At 43.7% G+C, this 13570-nt stretch overlaps 1 protein-coding gene across 3 annotated transcripts in view; it reads left to right on the top strand.

Annotated features, from left to right (window-relative positions):
- Nucleotides 1-13570, top strand: part of MYLK (myosin light chain kinase) — a 348762-nt gene that overhangs the window by 326719 nt on the left and 8473 nt on the right. For 2 of the 3 annotated variants that reach the window (XM_007528900.3, XM_016190727.2), the window contains 2 exons: nucleotides 7358-7487; nucleotides 9254-9385. In XM_007528900.3, the coding sequence (XP_007528962.3) occupies nucleotides 7358-7487; nucleotides 9254-9385 (262 nt within the window). Of the gene's footprint in view, nucleotides 1-7154; nucleotides 7488-9253; nucleotides 9386-13570 lie in introns of those variants that run through there. The other variant, XM_016190728.2, reaches the window with a different exon arrangement.

The raw sequence follows: 13570 nt of genomic DNA on the forward strand, positions 1-13570 counted from the left end.
AAAATCCCAAGAAGCAGGATCTATGATTAACCCTGCTTTTCAGACAGACTGAGGCTGAGAAAGTCTAGGGAAATCACTCAGGGGTCCGCATTGAACACACATGTTGTAATGTGCAAGGTCCTAGGTTCAAGCCCCCAGTCCCCACCTGCAAGGAGAAAGCTTCGTGAGAAAGCAAGTCTGTAGGTGGCTCTCTGTCTCTTTTCATCTCTTATCTCCCCCACCTCTCTTGATATCTGGCTGTCTCTATCAAATAAATAAATATAATTAAATATATATTCTAAAAAAAAGAAAGAAGATCACTCAGGATCACCTGGCTCGTATGTAGAAAAAGGAGGACTCCAACCCCAAAGCACACACTCTTGACAGTCTCATAGAATTGCCCAGGTTATCAGCAGATGGATAAAAATGATGATCTAAAATCATCGTGAAGCTGTCATCTATTTTTTACTGTTTTTATCACCACTGTTAGCATTAAAAATTCCTGAGCTACTGCTGGGTACATGGTTTCTATAATCAAAGAACATATAGTATAACAGGGAGTCGAAGTAATAGACATATATGGGCATAGCATTCACCAAGTTATATAAACTCATCAGTATAGTCAGTATAGTTCTCATACCCATATATGTGAGTGTAGACAAGAGTGAGGCCCAATCTGGATTGGTGGTAAGGAAAAGCTGCCAGATAGGAGTTTGACATTGGCTATGAAACATGAGCTAGGAGGCAGAGAGCTATCAGTGAAAGCAGAGGCAAAGGCACTGAGATGAGTCCAGACCTCACCTGGTTATGTTGTCCTGATAGCAGCAGGCCTTCCAGTGGGGAAGTCAAAGCATATTTAGACCCTGCCTTCAGGGAAGCCTTTAGGGGTGACTGGGACCAGTAATTTACCACACAGGATGATTAAACTGCAACTCCCTCTAAAGGGGCACAGGTTGAGAGGCAGAGTGGAGGTAGCAAGGGACATTTGTGTGTAAAGTGATAGGGCTGCCCTGCCCTGCCCTGCCCACCTCAACCAAAGCTCCTCACAGTGGGAGTCAGTTCTAGGTTAATCTGCTGGCTAAGTCTCATGCAAATGTTAGACAAGCTGCAACACCTGCACTGCCCACATGCTGGTGTCAGGATCCAATGTAATCAGTGTAACCATGTTTTTCAGTGGAGTTCATAAAAATCAGGGTTAGCTGGATTTATGATTCTCTGCCCAGTGGACCACAAAGAAACAGTCATGTTCCTGGAGCAGATAGAGTGGCTGGGGCAGGAGTAGGACAGTCCTTAGAGCAGAATGGCACTGGATTTGCATAGATGAGGATGGGGGTAAAAGGTAACCGTGTTGGGCCAGTGAAACAGCTCACTTGCATAGTGTTCTGCCTTGCCAAGTGTGCGACCCAGATGTGAGCCTGCCCCACTAACTTGAAGGAAACTTTTGTTCTCTCTCTCTCTCTCTCTCTCTCTCTAGTTGTCTTTAGTCATATGAATCAGGCAACCACAATTTGTGTTGATAATGTAATCACTTGAGGTTTTTTTTTCCTTCTTTTTTAAATTGTTAGTAACTATAGAAATTTCTGGAAATGGTGAGAGGAAAGAAAAGGGCAGGATTCAGAGAAGGAGCTCTAATTGCAGATTTTGATAAAGGTGGCAGTATACAGAAATGATTTTCCCACAAAACTGTGGCTAGGTTTCACAAAATCTCTTTCTCTCCCTCTCCCTCCCCCTCCCCCTTCTTTCTCTCTCCTTCTCTCTCTCTCTCTCCCCCTCATACACACACATGCACACGCGTGGCTGGGAAGATTGCATATCAGTTTAAGCAACAGACTTTCATGCTTGAGACTCAGTTCACAGAACCACTATAAATTTGAACTAAGCAGTACTCTGTTTTTAAAAAAAAAAAAAAAAAAAAGTAAGCATCAGAAATAATTCACAAATTCCATTTGAGATATAATTGTCCAGAAGCTTAATTTTCACTGATGCAACTTCACTGGACCATCCTGTGCTGTGTTGCTTCCTAAAGGAAGCTGTTTCCACATTGTCAGCTCCAGCTAAAAATCCATCAGTCTTACTGGGTTAGTTTAGATAAGATTGTGGATTAAAGCATGTTCTAGGTCCCCTGGGATAAGGATTCCTTCTCAGGGTGTCAGAGGCTCTGCAGTGGGGCAGGGTGGAGTAAGTACTGCAGAGTAAATACTATAGAGGGTGTGGACTGTGATGGAAGAGGCAGGCACAGGAGGCCCAGTGCTCTGCATAGATTCCTTGTCATCACCTTGTGATTTCATCAAAGGCCCAGAAGAAGAAACTCATGGGGAGAAATTTCTACTGGAAAGGCAATGTGTAGATGACTAATATAATTGATCTTTAGATAAAGGTATTCTGAAAGAGGGTATTTTTTTTTCTATGCAGGGACTTTAAAAGACTTGAAGTGGGCCAGGTACATCTGGTTGAGTGTACAGTGGTGGTACATCTGGTTGAGTGTACATGTCACAATGCACAAGGATCCACATTTAAGCCCCCAGTCCCTACCTGCAGGGAGGAAACTTGACAAGTGGTAAAGCAATGCTGCAGTCAGGTTTCTCTCTCTTATACCTCACAATTTGTCTCTCCCCTCTTGACTTCTTTATATCTCTATCCCATAAACAATAAAATAAAAATATTTTTGAAAAAAAATAAAAGACCACTAGATGGTGAATAATAGCCTTAGGAGTAGGTGCATTTAACAGGTTAATAGGACTTCAATATGAGAAGCTGGAAAGAGGAAGCATGGTGGGGGTGCACCAAGTTGAGCAAACATGTTACCGTGCACAAAAACCCAGGTTCAGGGTCCTAGTCCCCACCCGCAAGGGGGAAGCTTCATGAGTGATGAAGCAGTACTGAGATTCTTCCTGTCTTTCTCCCCCTTCCTTCTGTACTTCTCTCTGTCCTATAAATAAAAAATAATTGGGAGTCAGGCAGTAGCACGAGTTAAGCGCAGGTGGTGCCAAGCGCAAGGACAGGCATAAGGATCCCGGTTCGAGCCCCCAGCTCTCCACCTGCAGGGGAGTAGCTTCACAAGTGAAGCAGGTCTGCAGGTGTCTATCTTTTTCTCCTCCTCTCTGTCTCCCCTCCTCTCTCCATTTCTCTCTGTCCTATCCAACAGCAATTATAACCACAACAATAAGGGAAAAAAAAAGGGCAACAAAAAAGTAAACATTTTTAAAAGTCTTAAAAAATAAATTAAAAATAATTAAAAGTTTTTTTAAAGTTAAAAAAAGGATTGGTTTAAAAAGAGAGAAAGAAAGAAAGAAGAAAGGCCTAATAATTAGAGGCCTGTAGGCAGCCAGCTTTCTTTCTTGGGAACCACAAAGATAGTAGCAGTATGGACCAAAGGGCAGCCAGTGGGGAAGAAAGCTCTTGGTTCAAGATAGCAGAGTGTTCTTGGTCATCAAAATAGGATCATGTGCACTTTCTGGGGGAAGTTATAGTCTCAGGGTCATTGGTATAGATATGACACCTGTTAACAGCAGGCTGGGGTGGCCTATTGGTTTGCCAGAGACTCAGCATAAACACTGAAAGACCTTTATCCTGGAAGATTCCCTGGTCCCGGGCATACTGAACTGGCCAGTCACCCTCATAGGCTGGCCTAGAAGAAAGTCTCTACTGCACTACAGGGACAAATACAGACACTAGTTTGAGACACTACATGCTGTATTGCTCCATCTGATAGAAAATCTCTTTCTGCGTGTGACCTATTTGTTACCTTGATCCTGATACTTCCTCTGCTGTGTGATACTCCTTTACTTGCCTCATTCTGGTAACTATTTCATAGTTAGTTATTTTGTTCATGAAAGAGGAAAGACATCATTATTCTGTACCATGCAGGCAAGGACAATCCTGGCCTGCCACCATCCAGAGGTTTAGAATTAGGATGTGAGTGCTCATGTTACTATGTACAAGGACCTGGGTTCAAGCCCACTGTTTTTACCTGCAGAGGGGAAGCTGCATGAACAGTGAAGCAGTGGTGCAGGTACCTCCCTGTCTCCTTCTGTTTCCCTCTCCTCTCTTCTCAATTCTTCGGTCTTGTCAAATTAAAAAAAAAAAATGGGGGCAGGGACAGGGTGGAGGGGAAAAGAGAAAGACCACCAGAAGCAGTGGATTCATTGCCCAGGTACCTGGCCCCAACAAAAACTCTAGTGGCAATTAAACAAAAACAAAACAAAAAAAAAAAAAAGAATTAAGGAGTGAGTGAACTTGCCACTCTCATGAATAAACCATAGTCTTTTTGTAATAGACTGCAGGGAGATTTGAATCTTCTTAAAACTGGTGAAGGGGCCTGGCTATACATAGAATCAAATGGGTAATTGGGAAGATAAAGTGCAGTTGTAATATCATGCCAGGCAGGCAGAAGACATCTTCCCAGCTCTGATTCCCCACTCGCTGGCCTGGAGCACCTTTGTCAGGAAGGAGAAAGGGGTGCAGGATATGGGAGCTTTAGCTTCAAGTTGTTAGATATGTTAGCCCAACATATAAAGCAGAGGGGCTTTAAAGTCATCATTTATCTAGACACCTAGTGTTTGATGTTTTACACAAAAGGAGAAAGAAGTCTTTTGGCAATCAGATAAACTTAGGAACAATCATAGTAAAAAAATAACCTGGTGGGCCAGTCTAATAGCTCACCTGTATAGTGCTCTGCTTTGCCAAGCATGTAACCAGGTTTAAGCCCAGCCTCCAACATGTTGAAGGAAGCTTTGGTGCTGTGTTAATCCATCTCTCTCTCCCTCTCTCTCTTTCTCTCTCTCTCTCTTTCTCTCTTTCTCTCCCCCTACCCCCCTGCCTCTATCTAAAAAGTTAATAAAGGGCTGGGCAGTGACACACCCAGTTAAGCACACACATTAGGGGTCCCCACCTTCAAGGAGGAAGCATCATGAGTGGTGAAGCAGTGCTTCAGGTGTCTCTCTGTCTCTCTCCCTCTGTATCTTACCACTCCCTGCTTAATTTCTGTCTCTATCCAAAATAAATAAAAGTAATAAAATAAAAAATATCTCTGGAAAAGATCTGTTCCACTGCTTATTGGCTAGGTGGGAGGGAGCTACAGCTGAGCATTACATAAAAACTATCTTTGACAGGAAGTCTGTGTATTAGATGGTTTCATTCTGGTCTAAGGGTATGAAATCCAAAGAGGGAAATTGACTTTCAAAGGTCACACAGCAATCATAGCTCAGAAAATGAAGCTGTCCTTTGTTGAGAACAGACTCTTGAAGTATAGAGACTCCTGACCCAGGGCAGGCCAATCTATATTGAGTAAAGGGAAGGGGAGCCTGAGAAAGGCCAAGTCTAAGAGTTTGGCCAGTTAAGATGTAGTTGATTCTTATGTCAACTCCTCAGAGAGGGCTACTGTAGTTACACCACATTTTCCCTATCCCTGAGGTCAGTGTCAGCTCCCCCAGGAGTGTGCAACTGCTAGACTCAGTCCTTATGATGTTCTCTGCAACACCACAGTGCCTGTGCACAGGGTTCAGCAGGGTGGTGGGCACCTCTCACCTGCATTGTTCCTCACTTTTTCCCCCTGGAGCTTCCTGGACTCTGTTCAATGACCCAGCCCCACTGTGGTGACAGAATCATACCATAAAGTGATGTGTACACAGAGGCTGACAGTCAAAGGGCAGGCAAGATGGCATGCCTGGCGATGTGAAAATGGCTTGCAACAAAGTGGGCATGTGATGTAACAGGTCTCTGGTACACACACACACACACACACACACACACCACTTTTCTGTATGATTCTTTAGTATCCTGAAATTCTTTGTTTTGAGAATGATTCATCTTTTCATTGTAGCATTCTGGCTTTCTAGTTGTTTGAAATCATGAAGCTTTTCCAAAGCACCTGGGTATGTGAAGTTAAATCAGGAGACAAATAGCTTTGCCAACATAATTTGAGGTTGAAGGAGCTAGTTCTAGCCATTTGCCCATTTAAGGTCTTTGTCTTCCAGTCTCAGGAGAGGAAACACAGCCAGTCTGTGAGGACATCTGTTCTCTGGACATGCAGCACCTGGACGCAGTAAAAGATACTTTGAGGGGGCCAGCCGGTGACACACCCGGTTGGGCACACACATTACCAGTACAGGGACCTGGCTTCAAGCCCTCACTTCCTACCTGCAGGGAGGAGGCTTCACAAGTAGTGAAGCAGGTCTACAGATACCTGTTTTTCTCTCTCCCTCTCTATCTCTTCCTCCCCTCTCAATTTCTTTCTGCCCTGTCAAAAGCAAAATAGAAAGAAGTGGGGGGAGGGAAAGCAAGAAAGAAAGGGGGAAAATGACTACTGGGAGCAGTAGATTTGTAGTGCCAGCACCAAGCCCCAGTGATAACCCTTGTGGCAATAAAAGTAAATAATAAAAAGATGCTTTGAGAAAGAAACAGAGACTTGCCTGAGTGTCATTCCACTGACCTTAGAAAGGAGTTGAGAAACTTAGAAAGGAGGTGAGAAGCATGGACACATTGCAAGAAAACATTATTTCTTGACCTAAACCCTATGCCTGGTAGGTTTTCACAAGGCATGGAACATTTTCATCTTAAGTGCCAGCAACCTTTTCCATAGAAATTCCGTCCTCTCCCACAGAACTAGTCTCAGAAAATGCAGAGGTCTGCATGGAAGCCATGGAAGGCTGCACTGTGCTTTCATAGACTTGTTCTGGGCCCAGCCAGTGTGTTTCTTAAAATCTCCTAAGTATCTGAATCATAAACAGAATTAAATGAGTCCTTAGAGATTATCTTGCCCAACCCTCTCTTTAAACAGAAGGGAACTGAACCCCAGAGAGGTTAAGTGACTTGCCCAAGATCAATAGAATTTCCTTCTTTGTTTCTCTCTCTCTCCCTTCCTTCCTTCCTACCTTCCTTCCTTCCTTCCCTCCTTCCTTCTCCTTCTCCTTCTCCTTCTCCTCCTCCTCTTTCTCCTTCTTCCCCTTCTACTTCTTTTTTGCAAGGCCTATGGGATTGTAGTAACCCTCCTTCTAGCCAATTAAAATCCTATCACTAGCATTGTTTTACAAGAAACAGCCCCACTGGGCCCCATCAGCAATAAGTCTTTGGAGCTGTCTCAGCCTGCAGTTGCTTTATATAAACTATCCCTTTTATGGGAGTTGAAGCACAGTATGAAAGGGTTTTTGTCTCATGTTGACCTTGTTTAGTCACATTAACGCACACATCAGTTCCAGGCCCCATTCCATTCTCCGAACATCTTCTGACCCGCTGATAGTGCTGAGCAGAGCAAGGCTGGGCTCACTCCTCTAGCAGAGCCTGGGGACAGTGCTTCTCCTGGGCTGGACTCTCCTCAGCCCCACTGCCCAGCCAGAACTGGGGATACTGCCTGAACCCAACACCACTATCTATTTTCTAGAAAACGGGCAATGCTGTGAGAGCCATTGGAAGACTATCCTCTATGGCCATGATCTCAGGGCTCAGCGGCAGGAAGTCCTCTACGGGGTCACCAACCAGTCCACTCAATGCAGAAAAGCTCGAGTCGGAAGGTAAGGCGGAGGGTCCAGCAGATTCCTTCAACCAGCCGGTGAGAAAGGAAGGGCTAGGGAGTTGGAGGGACACTTTGAGATTTCATTTTGTTTTAGTAAATTTCAGGAAGACTTTTCAGTTGCCCTGAATAATTGCCAAGTCTAGTCATTTTGTTTAATGGCTTACCCTGAGTTCTGTTTTCAGAAAGTTATTGTTGGGGGCTGGGCAGTAGCACAGTGGGTTAAGCGCACATGGCATAAGGATCCCAGTTCGAGCCCCCAGCTCCCCACCTGCAGGGGAGTTGCTTCGCAAGCGGTGAAGCAGTTCTGCAGATGTCTATCTTTCTATCCCCTCTCTATCTTCCCCTCCTCTCTCAATTTCTCTCTGTCCTGGATAGGACAGCAACAATGGCTATAACAACAATAACAACGACAAGGGCAACAAAGCATGAAAAATAGCCTCTAGGAGCAGTGGATTCATAGTGCAGGCACTGAGCTTCCAGTGATGACCCTGGAGGCAAAAGAAAAAAGAAAAAGTTCTTGCTTGTCTAACAGAACTAGATGGTGTTGCTCTCCTCTTCCCTACATTTTACATACTAAAATTAGCAAAGGCTCTATTAAAAGCTCTCTTCTCATTACAGAAGTGGCCTGTGGATAATGAAAAGCAAACAACCACATAGAGTAGTATGCTTTAAAAAAATGCCTTTCCATTTCTTTACTGTATCATTGCATTTTTCTTTTAAACAAGAACTAAAACATACAGCCCATATTCTTTTGGACTTTTTCATGATGCTGAACCATTGTCATTTGAACATGTCATTAGACTGTGGTTGACACGGCTCTTTTTGTAGACTGATGGGCATAGTTACTTCTTCACAGTCTTTGAAATGCTGCCCTATCCATCTCCCCCATTAAGGCTTTGGCCTCTTCCTCCTTCAGATGCATGTAGGGTCTGACCTACTTGTTCTCAAGGTACCTCACTTAACCAGAGACACCATCTATCTCCTACTGCCTGGTGTTCTCCAAAGTAAAAATAAAAGCTAAATTGAGATCTCTTTCTTTTTACCCAAAAGCAAGGTTATTAGCAAGGCCACTTGCCAGACTGTTGTGCTGTGGCTGGGGACAGAAACTGCAGTACACGATCTTGGTCCCTCCTGCTCTACTCCTGCACTCCCCAGATTAATTAGAAATAGTCAGAAAAGATGTAGGAGTTCTTCCAACTTTTCCTGTGCAAATCCCAAATTCCCATCCACAATTAGTATTATTGTGAGGTTAATATTATTGTGGTAGACAAAACTACTGGCAAACCCAAAATGCCTTTAGGTCCTGAGTCCTTCCTTCAAGAGCAGGTTATAGGCCTTCTATGGCAGAGGGCAAAGATGCTGCAGAGGTCAGGACAGCTGGCAAAGCTTTGTCCTTGTTAAACACCCTCAAAGGAATCTTGAAACAGCATGAAACACAGCCAAAACTCCTCTCTAAAGATAACTTCCTTTTTTAATGTGTCAGCAAAAGGGAAAGGGGAAAAGCCAAACATTTCCTCACTTGGGGCACAGTTCTCTCTTCTACCAGAACCATTTGGCTATAGGTCAACTTGTCCCCAGGAGAAAGGTACACATATAATGCAGTCGCCCAGGCTGGACTACTTGCAAAATTATAGCAAATCTTGGTTTAAAGTCAGGTGAAAACAAACAAACAAACAAACAAAAAAAACAGACAGACTAGGAAAGAGGCAAAGGAAAAATGTGAGAGAATGAAGAAATAACCACATGCTCTTCCTTGTCTTCTAGAAGATGTCTCCCAGGCTTTCCTTGAGGCTGTTGCAGAGGAAAAGCCCCATGTAAAACCCTATTTCTCCAAGACCATTCGTGATTTAGAAGTTGTGGAGGGAAGTGCTGCTAGATTTGACTGCAAAATTGAAGGTAAGTGGTCACTGTTTTTCCTCTACTACAAAAGTGGGTATGACCAGCCTATGAGCCCCCACTGTGTGCCTTGGACAAGATGTCACCCTCAGCTGTGGAGAGGCAATTAGAAATGGCTGGACTGTAAGCACAGCAGGGCCAGGGGGAGTGGTACCTGAGGCCTACTAGCCCCACTCCCCCTCCTAATAGTCCATGGCCTTCTGCGACCCTCCTAGAGCACATTTGGGGCATTGCTTACCTACATCCAGCACTAGAGCAACAATGTAAAAGGGGGAGAGAGTAGACCTACTTGCATCTGGGACATATGTAATGAAATGGGCTTAGCAAGCTCCTAGGAAGGCTCAGAGCTGCCCACAAGGCTCCCAGAGGAAGGCTGGCACTGAGGAAACAGGATGTAGAGTCAGCAGCTATGCTGGCATTAGGAGACTGTGTGACCTTGAGGACAAGTGAGGTCTTTTGAGCCTTGAGTTTTCAACTATAAGATGGTGCCTAGTGCCCTAAGTCCCTTGGGGTTTCTGTGACACACATATATGAAAAGGAAAAACTCTTTTTATTTCTTACCATCAGGGTTATCACTGGGATTCAGTACCTGGGATTCATTCAGCCAATGACTTGACTACCCTAGAGACTATTTTGTTTTCTTTTCTCTAGATAGAGAGAAAGGGGGAAGGAGAGATAGACAGATAGATAGAGAGATAGATTAGATAGACAGGAAGGAAGAAAGAAAGACAAAAAAGAAAGAAAGAAAGAAAGAAAGAAAGAAAGAAAGGAAGGAAGAAAGGAAGAAAGAAAGAAAGGAAGGAAGAAAGAAAGAAAGGAAGGAAGAAAGAAAGAAGCTAGCAGAGACACCTGGAGCACTACTCCACTATTCATGAAACTTTGACCCTGCAAATGGGGACTGAAGGTTTGAACTCAGATCCTTGCACATGGTAACAAGTGCACTTTACCTGATAAACTAAGGGAGATACATTTTGTTTCCCTCCCCACCGCAGTTGTCACTAGGGTTCCATGCCTGCATGATTCCACCACTCTTGATTGTCCTTGTTTGTTTGTTTTGTTAGAAAGATGTGAGACAGAAAGAAAAAGAGAGAGACACTGTAGCACCACTCCACTGCTCGTGAAACTTCCTGCCTGAAGATACTCCCATGTAGTGGCTGGGCTCAAACCTGCTACCTTGCACATGGTGACTTGTAGACCAATTCCTGGCTCCCTCCCTTTTATGTCTTTTTCCCCTCTAGGGTTATCTCTGGGGCTCTGTGCTGGCACTACAAAGCCACTGTTCCTAGTGGCCATTTTTTCCATTATATTGGATAGGACAGAGACAATTTGAGTGGGATGGGGGTATGATAGAGAGGGAGAAAGAAAATCACCTGCAGACCTGCTTTGCCACATGTGAAGTTTCCCCCCTGTAGGTGGGGAGTGGGGGCTCAAGCTTGGATCTTCGCAAGGGTCATTGCACGTAGTACTATGTACACTTAATCGGGTGTATCACCACCCAGCCCCCCCTTATGTCTTTTTGTAAGAAGATTTATCTACTAATAAGAGAGAGGGGAGAGAGAGAGAATAAACCGGAGTATTACTCTGCTACATGCAAAACTAGGAATAGATCATAAGTCCCATTCTTGAGAGTCCAATACTATATACACTGTATCACCTCCCAGGCCACTCTTTCATGTCTTTTAAAGGGGTGAAAGGGAAAGTATGAGGTTGGTGAGTACAGAAAGACAGTGAATATACAGTGTGACTTCAAGTGAGTTGGGATACAGGCCACACCTCTGTGTTTTGCATCTTTCCCACTCTTGTAGCTTCTCTACCTGGAAGGAGCAAGGATGCTACAAAACCATGAGTTGTTAAGAGTTCAAGAGGTCTTACGGGGTCTTAGCACTACACGCAAGAGATCACCAATGCTGGTGATGCAAAGCACGAGTTTTCCTGGGAGAGAAGGTGCTAGATACACAGGCCTCTTTGCTTCATGCTAACCACTGTCATGAGCTATCTGAATGAAGGGCCCTTTCCTTTCCTACCTGATAAAATAAAGCATCAAAGTTCATTAGCAGCTTTCCCAAGACTGCATACAGATCACAAGGCAGCAGTCAGGGCAGATTGTGCCTTACATTTCTTAAGATTCTCCAATGATATTGTATTTACTGACAATTGCAAAATATTAATCCCCTAATAAAGAAAAAAAGATTCTCCAACCATAAGACTAAATCATTCCTTTTGGAAGGACTAATCCTAAGTTAGCAATGGAAAAAAAATCTTTAACCTGAGTCATTATATTATATAAATGCCACCTTCCCACCCACCCCCATTTTTTTCTTCATTGCCACCAGGTTGTTGCTGGGGCTTCATCCCTGCACTACAAAGTACACCACTCCTGGTGGCCATTTTTAACTTTTTTTTCCTTTCTACTTTTTTTTTTTTAATATTTATTTTCCCTTTTGTTGCCCTTGTTGTTTTATTGTTGTAGTTACTATTGTTGTTGTTATTGATGTCATCATTGTTTTTATTTGACAGAACAAAAAGATATTGAGAGGAGTGGGGAGATAGAGAGCGAGAGAGAAAGACAGACACCTGCAGACCTGCTTCACCGCCTGTAAAGCAACTCCCCTACAGGTGGGGAGCCGGAGGCTCGAACCGGAATTTTTCTGTCAGTCCTTGCACTTTGCACCACATGCGCTTAACCCACTGCGCTACCGCCTGACTCCCTTCTTCCTACTTTTTTTATTTGACAGAACAAAGAAAAATTGAGAGGAGTGGGGAGATAGAGAGCTAGAGAGAAAGACAGACACCTGCAGACCTGTTCACCACTTGTGAAGATTACCCCCTGCAGGTAGGGAACATGGACTTGAACCCTGGTCCCTGTGTTTGGTGGTATGTTTGCTTAACAAGGTTCATTACCAACTGACCCCCTAAATGCCTCCCTTTACCACCGTCTCTGTTTTCATTCCTTTTTTTTAAAAAAATATTTATTTTATTTATTTATTCCTTTTGTTGCCCTTGTTGTTTTATTGTTGTAGTTATTATTGTTGTCATCATTGTTGGATAGGACAGAGAGAGATGGAGAGAGGAGGGGAAGACAGAGAGGGGGAGAGAAAGATAGATACCTGCAGACCTGCTTCTCTGCCTGTGAAGCGACTCCCCTGCAGGTAGGGAGCCAGGGGCTCAAACCAGGATCCTTACACCAGTTCTTGCGATTTGCGCCACCTGCGCTTAACCCGCTGCGCTGCAGCCCAACTCCCTTTTTTTTTTTTAAGAAAGTGCATGTACTGCTTCTGCTAACATGGGAGTGTCAGGTGGGGATTCTACCACCTGCTCTTGAGGCCTGTGGTGTTTGTACCTCTCACCAACCAGCACCAGTGTCTTTGCATCTCTTGAAGTTCTTGACTTTTTTCTTATTTTAATTGTCAAAAATATACTATGGCATCATGATTCTCATCTGGGTACTTAATTTTCTCTTTGTGATTATTTCTTTGGTATTTGCATAGTTTGAGCTGGAACACTAAGCAGAAGTACGTGGATGCTGTTCTTATAAAAATAAAAGTCTACTTGATGTTAGAGTTTTTTTTTTATCATTTTATTAGGGGTTAATGGTTTACAGTCTAGTCATTGGACCATGGGTACAATTTTCCTTTCCCCATGATAGGTATCTGCAGAACATTATTTTATTTTTTCTAAAGGAGGAAATGTGATTTTTGCAAGACTATTTTTTCCTCTTTTTTTTGTATTTTATTTACTTTATTTTTGAGAGAGATGCATAGAGAGAAAGACACAGAGGCAAATACCAGAGCACAGACAGCTCTGGCTTATTGTGGTGTGGGGGACTGAACCTGGGACTTCAGAATCTCAGGCATGAGAGTCTTTTTGCATAACCATTATGCTATCTCCCCCGCCTGCAAGACTATTATTGTCACAAGGATATAGTCCCACATCACCCCAAATAGGTACCAGCACACACCATCCCCTCACCAAAGTGCCAGCTCCTTCCACCACAGGACACTGGATCCCCAGCTCCCTTTCACCCCCTCCTGCTTCTTCCTTTTGAATCCTTGAATCTGCTGAAATAGACCCGTTTACTAATGTTTCACCCTATGTTTCCTTTGCTTTTATTCTTAAATATTACCTATGAGTGTGATCATTGATTACATGGCATTCTTCTTTTGGCTTATTTAACTTAGCGGGATT

Source organism: Erinaceus europaeus, chromosome 9, assembly GCF_950295315.1.
Source record: "Erinaceus europaeus chromosome 9, mEriEur2.1, whole genome shotgun sequence".
NCBI classification, from domain to species: domain Eukaryota; kingdom Metazoa; phylum Chordata; class Mammalia; order Eulipotyphla; family Erinaceidae; genus Erinaceus; species Erinaceus europaeus.